Source organism: Gouania willdenowi, chromosome 14 (genome assembly GCF_900634775.1).
Source record: "Gouania willdenowi chromosome 14, fGouWil2.1, whole genome shotgun sequence".
Taxonomy (NCBI): Eukaryota; Metazoa; Chordata; class Actinopteri; order Blenniiformes; family Gobiesocidae; genus Gouania; species Gouania willdenowi.
The window spans coordinates 5,549,847-5,568,021 of NC_041057.1; the positions used below are offsets into that span (position 1 = coordinate 5,549,847).

Genomic DNA, 18,175 nt, shown 5'->3' on the forward strand with positions numbered 1-18,175 from the left:
TGTGGTGTCCCCCAAGGGTCAGTATTGGGCCCTAAATTATTTAACTTGTATATTAATGATGTGTTTAGTGTTTCTCAGTTGGTTAAATGTGTAGTTTGCTGACGACACAAATATTTTCTATAGCCACGAAAGCTTTGAAAGACTTCTAAGCGCTGTGAACACAGAACTAAGAGAAGAGAAGTTTTTCTCTTCTCTTAGTGTGGAATAGTCTGGGGCTCGAACTAAATGTCAAAGAATTCACCGTTTCAAATGTCTTTACAAATATCTGGTCACAATACAAAGTTAGAGTTTTCCTTGTAGGAAGTGTCTATTAATACGGAAACGTATCACTCTAAAGGCGCTTGACTCAATTTTGATTAAAATCAAGTCTGACCATAAACACTATTTCTAGGATAAATTTGCTGATGCAAAATGTCACACAGATACATTTAATAACAAACAGCTGCACAATATGTGCCACTTTTGGCTTTTTCTCCTCTAAGGGACAGCACGTGTGAGTGAATTCTGTAGTGTGGCTTGTTTAGGGCAAGGTCTGGGTTAGGACGCACTTAGCAATCCATCTAACTGTGTTTTAATGTTGTTCTGAGAAGTAGTGAAAGCAGTGACTCCTAAAACAAGTATTTTGATACAAATTAAGCTATAAAAAAATGTATACATTTTCGACATAGGCAATATTGTAATTTTCAAAATCTCCAAAATAGAAAACTCTATTTCTTGAATATTGATGTATCGCCCAGCCCTAGGGTTTAATAATGTATATTTTAATTTAAAAGTGATAATCATAATATTGATGATGAAAATGATCTTGATTAGAACAGGAACTAAAAATACTGGGGTAATTCTTGGTCCCCACACCAGATGGGCTATTACCAGAAATGATAAAAACCATAGAAATAAATCTCTAAATACTGTTTAATTCCACCTATTTAAGTGAGATTGTGTGTTATCAGTCGTTCATTATGCTCTAGTCTATAGTTGTATTTTCATAGTATTCCGGGTAAAATGTTGTCGGACAAAGGGGGTACTTGGATTCAGAAATAAGAGAAATAGGGGTACTTGAGCCATTAACGTTTAAGAACCACTGGATTAGATGTTACTTACCCATGTGATATGACCATTGTTGGTACCAAGTCCCCAGTATTACTTACCTTTGTGGTATTCACATTACCATTGGTGGTAACTATAATACCGCTTCTTTAGAGGTATTTTTGAGAAAATTGAATAGGAAACAGCTATTTTGTTTATATTAATTCTCTGCTAGATTGAGGTGGGGTTAAATAAGTTTGACTGCTCCCCACTCTATTTCAAGCATCAGTGTATAAGTGATATTACTGTATACTTTAGTTTTGTTCTTGGCACTTCTCCCTAAAAAACAAAAAACCTGTTACGAGTAGATAGTAAGGGTAAAATAGAATTCTGTAGTGGGGTGAGTTTTACAGTCTTTCTGGTTAGAGCGAAGCCCAACGAAATACCAAAAAATGACTCCCAAAACAGCAGAAAACAATGACAAACCACAGGTGGTTATTTGATTGCTTTGAGGAGTTATTGTCTAAGGAAAGCATCAACTGATCACTTTCACGTGTCCCAGCCTTAGTTTCAAAACTAGCACGTTGTCAGAGGATAAGAAAATAACACTAGACAGTTATAAGGAAGCACAGGAGTCAAGAACATGGTCTTAAACCTTTTATTAAAAGAGAATAAAGCTTTTGAACTACTCAGGTTTGTATGAAAATCCAGAAATGAATCACTTTTGAAAGAAAAGATTCAAAACAAACAAAAACAAAAAAAAAAAAAAGATACAAACCACATCATGGTCTCGCTCCCTTCGTTTCCTCCCAGACCCCTCCCACCCCCATCCCTCACCGCTGTTAAAGTTTGCCCACTATTTACCGCTCTCCTCACGCGTGTGGATCCATCCTGCACCTCCCAGCCCGCCTCCTGGATTTGATCCATGCTTTGCTCTTCTTTAAAGGCTACTTCAAATAAATGTTTTGGAAAATTTTAACATTTTGCCACTGTGCTGTCAGTGATTAACGTCTTTGAGGTGAAAAAAAATAAATGTATTTAAAGGCCAATTAAATTTCCTTTCTGATGAGAGTTATGTGGACGTGGGCCGGGGATCGTGCTCCATGTATCCTGTTGCCTACAATCCTAATCCTGAACTGATCCTGAATCCTGATCCGGCTCCAGGTTGGGGAGACATTGATCCCAGTCCAAACCTTCAGGATACCAGCAGAACCAAAGAAGAAGGAGGCGAGTTAGAATCACACCTTCACAAAATACTTGGAAAAAATTTAAGTTTTAAGGGGAAACAAAAAGAAAAGAACCAAAGCTAGGAAGTTTACATTTGATAAAGCTTTATAGTTACTTTGGATACTTAAAAGATCTTTTGTGCTCAACTTGGGCACTATTTGTCCAAAATGAAAATTAAATAAGAAATAAAAAGCCTCAAAAAGCAGATTTCACAGATGACAAGGCACAGCCATCATACCATTGGTGCCATTATTGACTCCTCCTCCTCCTGTTTATCCTAACATGAACTGTTTCCTCTGTTCCCATCCTATTTTGTTCCACTGAACTCTACAGAGAAACACAAGAAGGTCAAAGGACAGCAGTATATATGTAATAGTGATAGAAGTAAAAATTTAAAAATCATAAACTATCACGAATGGAACAAAGCACACAGCATTTAGGGGGAAATTAATGGCAGAAAAGTAGGAAGATGAGGATACAGATGGAGCATGGAAAGATTTTTTCTTCTTTTAGGTGAAGAAAAATGAAAAGCGGAGTGAGAGATTCGGGGTTGAGTGGAAAGATCATTTGGTCAACGAAAAAAAAGGGAAACAAAAATTATTAAAAAGTAACAAACAGTCGGAGAGGAAAGGAAGCGCACATCATAATCATAACAGGACAACAGTGACTTAATGATGACATGAGATGATGCTCAGGGGTTGGGGCTGGGCAGGGGGCGACTGTACATTTCTAAATCCCTCATGGGCATCTCCACTACAGCTGAGGCACGCCGCGGCCTTTCCGTGAGGCCCGGGTGCGTCTAGGAGCGGGAGCGGGACCGGGAGTGGCGGGGGGAGTAACGGGGCGAGGCTCTGTTGCGGCGTGGCGAGTAGCTGCGAGAGCCACTCTTGCTTCGGCTTCTGCTGCGAGACCTCGAGCGGGATCGAGAGCGGCCATAGCTGGGGCTGCGCGGTCCGTCAGTCTTCACTCGGATGTAAGCCGTCTCACCCTAAACACATGCACACACACAATTAGCATCTTCTGCTTTGTAATAGCTGATCAATAGGACAATGTTTATTCGAGTGATAACAGAAATAATCGGGTTCTATTGCTGTAAAAACCTACAATATGTCACTACATTTTTAAACATGATCAAAAACTAATTCACAAAAAAAAAAATGTCCCTGGGTTCACCAGAAACATGAGATATCAAAATGGGGTAATGAACCCAAAAAAGGTTGAGAACCACTGGCATAGATTGTTTTGAGATTTAATAGAGTACACTGGGAGTGTCTTAACTGCCTTAGGAGCCCCGCCCATAATATGACATTTTTTAAATGAAAACATCAGGGTTTAGTTACTCTTCAATATTCTGTATTTGCACTCTGAAGTAACAAAACTGTTGATGAATATTGTTTGTCCAGCAAACTGAAAAATCCATTCTGTGCAGACCTAATAAGCATAGTCCAAATACACTGAGCCTTCGTGTTCCTATTTCCCGTCAGTTTTCATGTCCAGAGTTAAGCCACAGGACGTGGGAATCATTTACATACCTCGTGTGAACGAAACTTGGTGTTGTCCAATTTACGGACAGCGTAGTTCATGTCTTCCTTGCGCACAAACTCCACCACTCCAGTGCCATCACGGTAAACATCGGCATAACATACATCACCTGCTTCGCGCATGTGATCCTTTAGATCCTGCCAGCTCCCACTGGCAGGAAGACCTGCAAAAAACCAAAACCAGTCCTGTCAAGTTCTATACTTTGTATAGAAAAATACAGGTAAACATGTCCCTCACCTGACACAACCACTCTGTTCTCTGAGCGACGAGATGGTGGCCCATAGCGTCCCCTTGGAGGTCCTGCTCCTCCAGCACCACCACCACCGCCGCCACCACCTCCTCCTCCTCCTCCACGCCCACTTCGAGGGAACTCAACACGCAGGCGGTAGCCATCATAGTCATAACCGTCACGCCCATAAACGGCATCATCTGCATCTCTGTGGAATTTAGCGGGTGCAACATATTTAATACAATTCAGATGAACCAACATGTTTTATTCTAACTCATTCAGTGCCAGCCATTTTCAGAATTTCTACCCCCTTCAATGCAAGCCAAACTCTGCCCATCACGGGTGATCTCATCCAAAGGTGCGCTGCTACCACCTACATGTCACCTATTATTTTGCTATCAGGTCACCAGTCGGTTACTACATTACTGCTTAAATATTGATGAGGGACCTCCGCCAGGGTGTATTCTAGTAATCTCCGTGATAAAACGCAATTGACGAGTTTTCGCGTCAATGGCACTGAGTGAGTTAACATTGGAAGATACGAGGATGTGCACGAAGGATTGTCTGCACAGAGATTCAGGTTCAGGTCAGCCTTACTGGAGGTTTTAGCACCAACCATGGAGAGACAACAGTTAAGGAAGAATCAGTTTATTTAAAAACAAGATTGTGATATGCCTGCCAATGAATGCTCTTTAAAGCAATGTTTTACAAAATTAAGGTCATGACCCCATGTGGGGTCACCTGGAATTAAAATGAAACCACCTGAAGGGTCTAGTACAGTAGTTCCCAAGCTTTTTTGGATCATGAACCCATTTTGATCACAAATTTCTGGCAACCCCAAAGATTTTTTTATATTTGATTTTTGATCATGTTTGTTTAAATATGTAACAAATACAGAGTAGCTAGGATTAGTGTACAAAGTGAAAAGATACACCAGCTCAGATATTTATATACTACATTTTATTTAATGTGTTATTTTTTTTTTATTCTTTTATAAGTGAAATTATAGAATACAGTTTGAATTGTGTCTTAATTAGAAATATTATATATATATTTTTTTTTTCTTCGATCAGTTACTAGACATTTCAGGCGACCCCACATGGTCACGGCCCCAAGGTGGAAAAACATTGGTTTAATTTTATTTATTTTTTTAATTTAATTTTATATATATATATATATAAAATGTATTGTTCTTTTTTCAAATTAAGATATCACACAATAAATATTAAACTACTGTATTCTATACTTTGCCGGAAATGTGTCGTCGATCCCAAAAAGGGTTAGGAACCACGGCTTTAAAAAAGCTAATAGTATTTTAACAGCAATAGCAGGCCAATGCTAATGAAAACGAGGTTTGTTTCTTTTTATGGATCCGTTTTTGGAAAAGCAGAGAACCCAATTTGCGTATATACAAATAAATAGTAGTTTTCTATAGTTAATTCTAATTACTATTTGAAGCACTTTGTCTTTTGTTGATAAAGTAAGAAAACGTGCTCTCGTTTGTGAGCGTTTAGCATTGTAGCGCATGCGCACTCGGAAACTGCGTTCACTCAGTATGCACACTTTTTAAGATTATTTTTCAAAATAAGAGCCAGTGTTGAGACCCAGACTAACCAGTATGTGTTATTTGCAAACGGCAACGCTTTGATAGAAATTCCATATTTCATGATTTACACTTTCAACCTCTCCATTATCTAAAAAAAATATACTAATAAAATACAAGAAAAGTCGGGATACACGCTTCAAACTTCAATAAAAAACATGATTTAGAGAATGTTACCGAGTAGTTTTGTAAAGCGTAGAGTTTGCTGTGAGTTTTTAATACAAACAGCTCGTTTAGTGGCCGTCCGCCGCAGCTTACCTCGGGTCCTCGAACTGCACAAAGGCGAACGGTGGTCCTCCTCTGCGGTTCTTCAGGTCGATGTCCCGAATGGATCCGTATTTGTAAAACAAATCTTCCACGTCCTTTGAGCGGATATCAGGCGGAAGATTCCCCACGTATATCCGACAATCGTTGCTCCCCGCCGGCCCTCGAACCATCCCTGGTGCGGACATGATGGCGCAAACCTGAAGAAGAATTAGCGTTAGCCGTTAGCACTAGCGTTTCACAATCGACGGGGAAACCACACACGCGTTAGCGCTGAACGAACACAGAAAGTGGTTTAAAGAATGTGGTTTAAAAACATTCCCCGCCGTGTGATAACAACGCCCGAGTGGAACAAGCACCTGGATAAATGTCGACGACCAAATGAAAGACTGGAAACGTGCAAACGAAGAAAAGAATGCCCGTTTTCTTCTTCAGTCACGTGACGCAAAGGCCCGGACTAAGCCGCCTACAGCGCCCCCTGCCAAACGGATAGGGTACACGAACTGTTCCATTCGTTAAAACGGCTCTGATTAAATCTTATCTAACACTTTTCACCTTATCGTTGTATCCAACAATAAAAATAATCCCAATCACGGTCATTATTGATAATAATTAACAACACACTTTACATTTGTAGTACAGTATAAGGATACTGGACTGTAACACACTGCTCTCTCAATGGCTACAAAATCGTGCTAACCACTAATTTTAAGTCTTTTTTTTCTCCAAATAAATGTGCACATATTAACTTTCTTGGTAATATATTATACAGTACTAGCGCTGGTACCCTTTAAGTTCATTTCTATTACGAAAATGTAACATTTTTAGGTTGAACTAGGGCTGGGTGATTTTGCCTAAAAAAAAAAAAAATCTCAGATTTTTAAAGAAAATTTAAAGTTTTGATTCGATTTTCGATTTTTTCTTTTATTTTTTCACTACACTTAAAATGACTGCAGACATCAGATATATTGTCAAAAGTGCAACTTTATTGCTGTGATTGTACTCAAGAGGTAAAATGCAAAGAACAATCCCTAAAATAAAAGTAAATGAAGCTCTGTCATTCAAAAATTTCAAGCTTTAACCCAGGTTTAAGCAAAAGTGCAACAGAACCTTCACAGTAGCTTAAATTTTCTGATTAAGAAATCAAATAGCTACATATTTTATAACATATAAGATTACAATTGAAAAAAATGTTAATGTTCCTTTAGCATCTCAGCATAGTGTGAATCAAAAATTAAACATGCTCAAAGGGTAAACACATGTAAACAAAGAGGGGGCTGGCTCACATCGTGGACGAAATGCAAAAAAAGTCAGAAAAAACAGTAGTGGGGGAAAAAAAAAAAAAAAAAAAAAAAAAAAAAAAAAAAAAAAAAAAAATATATATATAAATATATATATATATATATATATATATATATATATAATTATTGTTTTTTTTTTTTTAAACTCGAATTTGCTAAATAAAAATCGTTTTTATCTACAAATTCGATAAATCGATTTTTTTCCCCCCAGCTCTAAATTGAACTGTTTAAAGAATAAGTAATTCCAATGGCAAAAATTAGCTGGTCAAAAAAGTTTGTTTATGGTTGCTTTTAAATCGTTTTAATGTTGATGTACTCACCTAGTTTATTCCATAGTTTAACATCATAGATGGGTTTTTGAGGACGAATTTGAAAAAACATTCTCTCCTGTACGAGGCCCCAGGGTCCAAAACGGTTGAGAACCCCTGGCCCAAGGGTTAACATTTACACTAACTTAAATACTATAGGCCTTTTGGACCTATGTTAAGAAGCGGAATTACCTCTCATCGCGCTAATTTACAGGATATATCAGTGTGTGCTGGACTACGAAGCTCGCTAACATCTTACGGAGCTAAATCATCATGGTAACTTAGGCTGAACAACTAACCTGGTCGGGGGTAGGTTCTGTCCTGGCCAGGATCTTAGCGAGTGCTAAAGTCCCGCCTCCTGACCAATCAGTTCTCTTAGAAAATGAGCTGTCCAATAAAAGGTGATGTGTGAGCACGTCACTGTGGATCTAATGTGATAGCTGACAGGAGAGAATATTTAGACATCGACGCAATCCTTTCATTTACCAATGACATCCTTTAGGAAAGATATAGATTTATATCTGATGGACTGATCTACAGTCAGCTGATGAAGCCTGTGTCTTTGTATGCGCGGACGGGTGACGTCATTAATTCATTAATAAATTAACACGCTAAAGTGAGGCTGACTGCAGCAGCAGGAACATACTACCGACTGTGGAACAATGTGCCCTCATCCCAGTGTGTGTGTGATAAATAGTTCTACTTGAATAGAAAAACGTGTGTGAAACTGAGTGCTGTCTGTTTATAATCCAATGGATTAACATCGTAAAAAATCTCACGTTTTTACGCATTATCACTGTCAGCAGTTTCCTGCCTGGGTTCTTTCATTCCTGCCTTTTCTGTAACAACAGTGTGTTTTTGGTCTGAATTATGGATTTCAATTATTGATAATTTTAAACTTAAACAACACCTAACCTGGTCGGGACCAAGTTATGAAGTGGATCAGATCTGAGTGAGTATAAAAGCTCCACCTCCTGGTGCTTTGCACTAACAGTGTTGCTCTTCGCTGTCATCATGGATTTAAATTCATTATATTTGTTTAAGATCATAAGCTGTTCCTCCATTGTAAAGACGGTCACTCTGCCAGGTTCTCCATTGATTGATCAGACGCTGCAATCTCCTCCCCTTTTATGTGAATACACAATGATGTTTTTATGGTGAAATTTGACCTCATACTTTGTTCATCAGAATTTATTTACAGGGCAGCAGCTGTTTATTCTGTGACTAATTGTTTATTTAGCAGAGCCTTGCTCACTCTGCATGAATGTGATGGATCACTGTTACTGCTGACATTGTGGTTTTCCTTTAACAGTTCCAAACTGTGCCATTGATTTACCTACATTTTTGCAAATTTATATTGTATGAACGCTGCACAAGATTAAATATCACCAAAAATGACTGCGGGAATTCTAGAGATACAAACACGTCGAAATGAAGAGTGTGATGACCAAATAAGACAAATTAAAGATACAATTTGAATTTGTTATAAGTTTTTTTTTTAAACCACAAACTGAAGGTGGTTTTACCTCAATTGTTTAATAACTTAAAAAAAGTGACATTCAAATATAAAGTTGCACAGATTTACATTGTTCCAGGAGTGTAAATGCACAGTGTCAAACAATCGTAGCAGCCATTCAATAAAATCCAAAAATCAGGCAAGAATCCTGAGATGAAACCCAATAAAATGAATACACAACACACTTATAGGCCTCAAACTTCAAGATAACAATAATTCTTCTTCTTCGTCATCTCTATCTACATCTCAAGGACATCCTCTGTCTTCCCCCCATTAGTCCTTTTTGGCCTGCTTTTCTCTGCGTCTCTGTCTGACCTCAGACACTATTTTCAGCAGTGAGAGCAGAATAGGAACGCACATGGGCAGGAACAGGGGGATGTAGATGGCAAACTTCTGGTCGTCGGGGAAATAAAGAAGATGCAGCAGCGAAGGGTCGAAGAAGGCCTTCTCCGAGGCCAAGATGGCTTCCTTACTGTACTGGAGGGCGAAGCCAAGGTTTCCTACCTCCAGCTCGGCCACGGCGAGCTGTAGCGACGTGACGGCACTGGACACCTGAAGAGAGGAGACGTTAAACACGTTATAGCAGTGGTCCCCAAGCTTTTTTGGATCGTGAACCCATTGTGCAGCAGAAAAAAATTCTCAGGATCTAAGTATAGCTACATTTACCAACTATAAAACTGAAAAAATAACAGCATTCAAAGCTGTTTTGGGGCGGTGCATTATGTTTAATCTGATTTAATTTTTATTCAATTAAAATTTCCCGCTCTGGGGGATCAATAAAGGTCTATTCTATTATATTCTTGGTTGGCTATGATATGATGCATTTGATTATTGTCTGGTCATTTAATTTTTTTTAGTTTCACAATGTCAGTTGATCATTTAGAGAAAAAAAAAAAAAAAAAAACACTCAGTAACGATTGGGTGTAGAAATGTAACAAATGACTTTAATTCTTTTAAAACAAGTACAAGTAAAATTACTAATTTCAAAATATACTCAAAAAAGTAAAAGTATCCATAAAAGCAACTCTATTACAGTAACGTGAGTACTTGTAATCCGTTACTTTCACCTCTGCCATTTTGATCACAAATTTCTGGCAATCCCAAAGATTTTATTTTGTAGAATTAATTTTTGATCATGTATGTTTTACTATGTAACAAATACAGAGTAGCTGGTATTAGTGTACAAAGTGACAGTACACCAGCTCAGACAGTTTTATACTATATTGAATTTCATCTATTTAGCTCCATTAATTAATTTAATTTACTTTTTTTCATATTTATTCCTTTACTTTATACTGCATTTTGACAAAGCAAAAATACATAATACAGTTTAGAATTGTGAGCTGCTGCTCTTTTCAATCAGTTATTTATTAATCACTAGACATTTCAAGCGGCCCCATTTCAATTCCAGGTGACCCCGCAGGGGGTCACGACCCCAAGGTTGAAAAAATCTGCATTACACAGGCTCTGACTCTGCATGTGCAGTTCACCTGTTGGGCAATGTTGTCATTGATAACAATGTTGCCGATCTGGTCCAGCAGCTGTGCCAGTGAGGTGATGGTGGTGGTTGCCGTGGCAACGTTTTCCACGCTACGGCTCCACATGAGTCGGTCCAGCTCCCAATCGGCGAGGCCCGAGCTGCCACAGGGGGCCACCTGGAAGCTGCTGGGAGGGGCTGTCGACTGCACACCTAGCAGCAGTCTAACATGACACAGAAGGAGACGTTAGCTCATGTTCACTGGAAAAAGGAAGCGCTGTTAGGGTTAAAACTCGTCTTACCGAAGCTGGGCCAGGAAAACTCCCATGACTTTAGCCATGTTGATATTAACGTCAACTGGAAAGTTTGTGCCTGTCTGATAAAAACCATTCACATTGTAAACCTGGGGAGGAGAAATAGAAATCAGTTCTAAAAGAGCAAAAAAGTTCTAAAAAGAAATGTATTGAAATAGCAAACTATCACCTAAACCAGATTATTGTGGTTAAAAAAGTCTGCAGGAGACTGGAGCGCCAGATACTATAGCACACCAGACACCAAGAGAACTAAGCTGCAGCTTTCATATCACCAATAGGCTCCTTACAGAAATATGATCGATCAGACAGACAAAATGACAGTAAAAAAAAAGGACAATAAGAAAATATTAAAAATGCACATAAAACAACAAAAACATACTAATTTAGAGAAAAATTAATACAAAATGACGGCAAAAATACACAAAACAAAACACACACAATCAGAGAAAAGATATATGAAATGACAACAAACTTACAAAAACTAAATAAATACACAACAAAAAAATGCAAAAAATGACTATATACAAGAAAAACATTGGAAACCACAAAAGCCCATTGTTCTTTCCTGTATTAATAACATTTTTGTTGCCCCCCAATGTGATGAAGGTTGCCCATCTCTGTGATTGATCTTTGCTGACTAATGAATTACAAAGAAAATGTATTATATACAAATTGCAAGTGAGATAATATTGTTAGTGTATTTTACAGCTGATTTAAGACATAGGTCAAAACTGACCCGTTACCATAAGAGATGCTAACAGAAAGCTAACACAAGAGGAAGGTTAAGTTTTATTAAAGGCTCAGTAATTGTGATTAATTAAATTTGAACTTAAGAACACAATTGTAATTGACTTTCAGGGAGGAAAACAATTGTAATTTATTTGGAAACGTAATCATATTTGGGTTAAAAAATGTAATTGAGCCCAACCCTGGATGCTAGCGCTAACGAGTACGACTTCCTCCTACCATGATTCCTCCCCACCGAGGAGAGTGAAAAGCATTGGTCTGCACCTCCCGTTTCTTGTGGTCGTGGATATAAAGAGGTGAGTGATGAGCATCAGGGACGTACAGAAGAAAATTCAACACTGGGTTGGAAGAAGCTGCGTTAGAGCCTGGAAATCAGATGGAAAAAAACCTATCAAAGACTGTCAGTTTTTAACAGTTTAGTAAAAAATAAAAATATCTGTTACCAAGTCTGGCCTCCACAGGGTTGATGACGTGAGCCAGGCTGTCAGCGTTGAGTATGTAGGCGCTGCGGCTGCTGTCGTAGCGTGGATTGACACCCAGCATGGCGTAGTAGAGAATCTATGCGTAACACATATGTCAGATATCAGCAATCAGAAGCAGGGTTGGGGTCAATTACATTTTTCAATTACAATTACATTTTCAGTTATCAATGTTCAATTAAAACTCAATTATGATTAAGGCAGTGACCAGCATTTTTTCCAATTCCAATGATTATTTTTCCCCTGAAAGTCAATTACAATTACGCTCTCAATTTATTACGTTCAAATTCCATTAATCACACAATTACTGAGCCTGAAATACAAAACCACATAAAACGTAACCTTACTCACGTTAGCTTTGTGTTAGCTTCTCTAATAATAACGGGTCAGTTTTGACGCGTCTTAAATCATCTGTGAAATAAACTAAAACAATTATCATTCATCCAATTTCTTTTTATTCTCTTGGTTACGTTGTTAGGCTTCCGTATCCATGCAAACATTGGTATTAATATTTTTGATGTGGGTGTCTGAGCCTTTTTTCTCTCAGTATACCCCGAGATTTAAATTTTTTTAATGGTAAAATGATCCTGAAGAATACTGACATGTAGTGTGAAAAATTTATATTAAACATATTTTATTTATTGTTAAAGGTAGTGTAGGCAATTTTCAAAAGCTAGCATGATTTTGAATGTAGCTTCCCTGATGGCTCCGCCTTTACCCCCCTCGCCCCTCCCCTCTGTGCTCCGTCTCACTCACATGCGTGTGCACAGCTGCTGCAGAATAGGAGCTCAGCTCATCACTTGTATTGTGTAGAAACTTAACCATTATATATGTTAAAAAACGTGACCAGCGGTGACGCGCGTGTATGTGAGGGGTCGAGAACGAGCAGGGAGACAGGAAGACGTGCTTGGTTAAAAAAAGGGTTTTCCCATTGGTCGAAGTTATTACAGATTTACAGCTGCTACAGTTGATGGATTTTCTTCGTTCCTTTTTCAGAGCACTAAGATCTTAATTTCTGTCAGGACATAAAGACAATTTCAACCAAAAACTAAAAAAGTGTATCTGGAGAAAATCGCCTACCCGAGCTATAACTACGTATGTGTAAGTCCTAGAACTGTAAGATGGTTCCCCAGTTTTGCGTTAAATTAAATTGTTATTGAAAGTTTCTATAGAATTTCCATACCAACGTACAATTACAAAGTCAAATATCTGAACTCAATTACAATTCAAATATGATTACAACAGTAGCAGATTTTCCAATTACAATTATGTCAATTTTGTAAGTAATTATCAAATACACAATTACAATCGTAATTGATCCCAACCCTGATCAGAAGCTGTGTGTGTTCATCACACAGCGTGTACCTGAGAGTCCAGGCTGAAGTTTGCCACCGGGGACAGTTTAGTGAGCAGGGGTTGAATGTAGGTCTGAACGGCTCCTTCTATGTCCCAGTGCAGACGATGAGACTTTGGGTCGGGGTTCAACAGACTGAACGTTATCTCATAACCTTTCAAACAACAAAAAACATATGAATGTCTGACAAAGTTTAGCTACACACCATCACTGTAGGAACCAAACAAACCTGGGCTGGATTTAAAGGCTCTCATACTGTCAGCGATGCTTTCCTTGTTGTCAGGGCTGAATCGGACTCTATCGCTGAGAGCAGCTGTGATGTCATTGTGGCTGAACGACATCACCTGCAGTATTTGCTTGACCCGAGGCTCCAGATGTGCCAGCAGCTGCTTTAGAGTCTTGCCGACTTTCATCTGGGCTCCAATGCGCAGCAGTGCTGTCCGTCGCTGACCAATGTAAACATTCACGTTCTGGAAAACACACAAGGAAGATTAGGAATCCTGGTCACGGCTGTGCTTTCCTCTTTTTCCCCAAAACAAAATACAACAGTGTATAACAAGAACAGCCAATCTAAAGATACAGAAAGATTTAGATAGAGTTAAAGCTGCAGGGGTCCTCAGGTAAAGACGGGGGCATCCGAGCAAATCGCCTGTAGTAAATAGACGGTGCGGCTGCAGTATGTGTTTCCCGGTAATGCAGATTAAAAAGAGAGTTTAAACAACACAGGTACGCCTAGAAGTCCCTTTTGTGTCCAAGTGTGCAACAATTATTATGATCAACACAGAAGCCCCTACGCTGGATGAAACACACCGTAGGACAGAGGTAGGCAACTTTTATCACAGCAGGGCCAAAATAATGTTTGTTTGATCCAAGGGCCACATGATCAACATTAATGTTAGCATTTAGAATAATGAACGATCTGAGCATTAGCGAGGAAAGAGTTTTTAATAGTAGTTTTGTCTGTTTTTCTGTCATTCTGTGTATATCTGTGGTTGTCTTGCTTGTTGTGGGGCATTTTGTGCATTTCTGTGTAAAATATATGTTTTTTGGAGTATTTTTTGTGTATTTCTATTGTCGTTTGGCTTGTATGTTAGTACTGTGTGTCATTTTTTGTGTTTTCCTTGCGTTTTTGTTTAATTTTGTTGTCATTTTCTGTAATTTTGTATATTCTTCGGAGTTATTTTGCGTGTTACTGTTGTCGTTTTGTTCATTTTTGTAGTAGTTTCGTGTGTTCTTAGAGTATTTTCTGTTTTTATCTGGTCTTTTACTGTATTTTCCTGAAATGTTGTAATTTTTTGTATTTTTTAATGTATTCTTGCTCTTGCTTTGTGTATTTATCGGTCATTTTGTACATTTACTTTGGGGACCGCATAAATTAGACCAAGGGCCGCATGTGGCCACCAGTTGCCTATATCTGCCGTAGGGGTTGACATCACTGTGCTGGCGAGAACCCCTGTAGAGTTCAAAACATGTTGCAGTTCAATTGGTTCTAACCTCAGGCAGCAGTGAAGAAGACTCTGGGATCACATAAATAACCAAAGAACCACAGGGACTCTCACTGAGCCGATGCAGAGACAAATCTGCCTCTAAAAAAAGAGAAACAAACAATTCAGCACATTTGAGTTATTTCCATCAAAGCTTATCAGGGCAGAGAGTTTTACCAACAACAACTGACCTGCAGCTGTGGGCTGCTTCAGTGCGTCCTCCTCCATAACCGTAGCCGTGCGGTACCTGGTTTCATGCCTGTACCTCAGAGTGGTGTCCTCTATAACCATGAAAATACACAGAGAGAAATGAAGCCTCACAGACTCTCTTTCATATAAAAACTTCACTAATCACCATCGACTGCATGGTCTTCATCCTGCGTCTGTGTCACTGGGACCTTCTTCTGCTGCTCAGGTGTTGCTGTTCCACGAGCAAACACAACCTCCACATCGGCACTCAGCTGCAACTATTAAAAAAATAAATAAATAAATAAATAAATAATAATAATAATAAGTGAAAGAAATGTTTTAAATTGTTGCATTTATTTAATAATCATATAATGATAAAATAGAAAGAAGGCAAACAAACCTGCAGTTTAGCCAGTTCATTGATCTGAGCAACAGGCAGCCAGGCACGATACGTTTGAGTGGTTTTCCACCACAGCGGGACGCCTACAAGGATCACCATCGCTGCTATAGACAGAGCAGCGAGTTTGCCTCTTCTACGCTCTGAAGAAAACAAATAATAAAGGAGAAAACATTCTGCATCGTACTGATTACGTTCCATTCCCACCATCATTCCAAATAGTATCTCCAGTTGCAATATATCATATGTTCTCAGGTGCAATCTAGCACAAGTATGGGGGCCATATATGACTTAGTCAAAGTTAAACTAACAGTAGAAAGATTTTTAAATATATATAGGATAAAAATAAAAGGACAGATTTCCAAAAATGTTCAGATACTGTGCAAAGATCAGCAACAACAAATGTTGTTTATCCTCAAGCAGATTAGAGCAGAGAAAAAACAGATTTTTGGGGGTTTAAAAGGAAATGTCCATATTTTTAGGCCGAGCTACCGGACTCAAAACGCCACCGACTTTGTTGTTGTTGTTCTTGTTGTTGTTGTTGTGTACAATAGTTAAAATCGCTACTTCTCTGTTATTCATGAACAGATCGGGCTGAAGTTTGGTTGGTATAATCTATGGATGTGTTTGCATCAATGCTCGGAGCCCGATTTTTGATTTGGGGCCCCAAAAGAAAAAACAACTAAAGTTGATTTCTCATTTAAATGCGACCCAAATATTACGACGGTTGGTGGTACGAAATCATTGGCACATACCAATATATACATTTTTGTATTTTTCATTTTTCAAAAGACTACTGCTCCGTTAGCTCGGAATGCAGTTTGGTATGAATACTTAATATGAAGAGAAACTCAGAGCTATTTTATTTTTTAAATGGGGTCCGGGGGCCCACCCCCACTTTCCGGTAGATACCAAATGTATGGGAACATAGTCGTGTGATATATCTTTTCAAAGGCAATTCAACGTAGATTTCAATTATGCCACGCACAATTCGATAAGGGGCCTTTTTTTGGTAATTTTCATTAAATTTGTTTTCTCATTTATTTGTGAGTCAAATATTGCGACAATTGGTGGTACCGAATCATTGACACATACCAATATATGAATAGGGCCCATTACTTTGTATGTACCAGGGGTGCGCCAGGGGGCCCCCATTTTTCAAATGACTACTCCTCGGTTAATACTCGTTGAATCTGGCTGTAATCTGACATGGATGTTCTGAGCGGAAATCAAGAGCCTCTCTGAGACCTTTTTTTACGCGGAGAAACCGAGTCATTTGACTGAATTCTCAGGAACACTGTACGTGCTATTCTGCGAGGAGACGTTCCACGTAGTTCAGCCAAACTTGTTATACTCAAGTTTGAATTATTGCTTAGAATAACCAAGGAATAAAACAGGAAGTCACAGATATTAGTAACTCCAGGATCATACACTTCATAAGTCCCAATTTTTTAAAAGAAATGTAAGGTATTCTTTTGGTGAAATTGCAGTGAATTTTTTTTTTTTTTTTGGAGAGTTCTGCAAAAAAAAAATTGCGATAAGAGATGCCAGAAATGATTAAACTGTGAGGAAAAAGAAATGACAAGTCCTCTAGTGTCATTATCTTTTTTTTAATTTGGAGGAAATGACATATTTGGAACTAAAATATTTGGTGGTTTACATAATGTTTTTGTTTTAACTTAATTTACAAAAATATGCACAAAATCCTCCCGTGGGCCTTGAGTTTGACAAGCCTGTTTTAAATAAAATAAATTGACAAAAAAAAAAAAAACCAACAAAAAACAGAATAGATTTGTAAAAGCATTTCTAATTCAAATAATTAAATTCGACACAAAAGAAAAACTGCAAAATATTTAAATAGTTTATCAACATTTCACGCCAGGTATCAAATTTTCCTAAATCGAAGATGTTGAAATTAGGTCTGAATATAAAAAGGGGACGAAATCTAACATCCAAAAAAATGTTTTTATTTTTCTTAATGTGACACTTGCCTTTATACATTATACTAGCAGGTTTACAGGCTACAGATTGTTTGTAGATCTCAGTATTTCAGAGGTAAAGAAACACACTTAACTTTAACAATACTACACAAATTAAAGCAAAGCTGATCAACATTATGTTTAATGCAGTAATGTTTTTTTTTTTTTTGTTAATACCTGCTGTAAAAATATGGTGTATAAATCATTAGGATCTATCTGGCTAACAAGGTTTAGAAATGACTTTATGAGAACTAATGGTGTCGTGCATTTTCCAAAAAAATCAAATTTAGTCTTTTTAAAACCCCTCTAAAGTGTGGTTACTTATAGAACAACAATAAATAAACAATTATATAAAACCAACATCCCATAATGGGATTGAAAGCATCTGTGCATTAAGCTATTACTATTAGCATTAAGCCTCGAGTCCACAAGCAGCACAACAACTGAAAGATGCCGGCGTCCCACCACTTATTAAACACAATATTAACACTTTAATGAAGCATTGTACTGACAACGCTTCAAATAAGACAATAATCTTGTTAAGTGGTGAAAGTACTCACCCACTTCCGTGACAGCCATTTCTGTCAATGAATTGGGTGCGCTCGTTTCTAACACAAACGCTGTCGCGCATCACGTGACTTCCGCTCATTGGCGGTAAAGCTAGTAGCAACTAGTGTTGCAGGTTTAAAACAAATATGTTATTTACTTTACATTCTAAATCTCAATAGTGCTACTGATA

At 38.1% G+C, this 18,175-nt stretch overlaps 2 protein-coding genes across 4 annotated transcripts; both read right to left on the minus strand.

Moving 5' to 3' along the window:
- Positions 1–1,799: 1,799 nt before the first annotated feature.
- Positions 1,800–6,354, minus strand: srsf1b (serine and arginine rich splicing factor 1b). 3 transcript variants are annotated; one of them, XR_003675496.1, is made up of 6 exons: positions 6,251–6,354; positions 5,886–6,091; positions 4,033–4,232; positions 3,786–3,958; positions 2,492–3,241; positions 1,801–2,219 (listed from the first exon to the last, which is right to left on the minus strand). XR_003675496.1 is itself a non-coding variant. In XM_028466664.1 (5 exons), the coding sequence occupies exons 2-5, from the start codon at positions 6,077–6,079 to the stop codon at positions 3,053–3,055; spliced, it is 756 nt and encodes a 251-aa protein (XP_028322465.1). In that variant the 5' UTR covers positions 6,080–6,091; positions 6,251–6,354; the 3' UTR covers positions 1,800–3,052. The 3 variants fall into 3 exon arrangements, 1 of the variants encoding a protein (XP_028322465.1); XM_028466664.1 differs by having other exon boundaries at positions 1,800–3,241; XR_003675497.1 differs by having other exon boundaries at positions 5,886–6,343.
- Positions 6,355–8,973: 2,619 nt separating this feature from the next.
- Positions 8,974–18,037, minus strand: pigs (phosphatidylinositol glycan anchor biosynthesis, class S). The gene is made up of 12 exons (XM_028466688.1): positions 17,997–18,037; positions 15,461–15,600; positions 15,227–15,338; positions 15,063–15,152; positions 14,882–14,973; positions 13,617–13,857; positions 13,399–13,541; positions 11,998–12,112; positions 11,774–11,919; positions 10,796–10,896; positions 10,507–10,717; positions 8,974–9,568 (listed from the first exon to the last, which is right to left on the minus strand). Exons 1-12 carry the CDS (start codon positions 18,013–18,015, stop codon positions 9,290–9,292), a joined length of 1,689 nt encoding a protein of 562 aa, XP_028322489.1. The 5' UTR covers positions 18,016–18,037; the 3' UTR covers positions 8,974–9,289.
- Positions 18,038–18,175: the final 138 nt, after the last annotated feature.

Bases quoted from the DNA above. Each gene is read 5' to 3' on its own strand.
- pigs (XM_028466688.1), bottom strand. The intron at 15,153-15,226 runs GTGATTAGTGAA...TCATGGTTATAG, and splicing joins TGAAGACCATGCAGTCGATG to AGGACACCACTCTGAGGTAC. The intron at 12,113-13,398 runs GTACACGCTGTG...TGTTACGCATAG, and splicing joins ACTTCAGCCTGGACTCTCAG to ATTCTCTACTACGCCATGCT.
- srsf1b (XM_028466664.1), bottom strand. From the start codon at position 6,079: ATGTCCGCACCAGGGATGGTTCGAGGGCCGGCGGGGAGCAACGATTGT. The intron at 4,233-5,885 runs GTAAGCTGCGGC...TAAATTCCACAG, and splicing joins GTGCAGTTCGAGGACCCGAG to AGATGCAGATGATGCCGTTT. The intron at 3,242-3,785 runs GTATGTAAATGA...GCATGTGTTTAG, and splicing joins CCAAGTTTCGTTCACACGAG to GGTGAGACGGCTTACATCCG.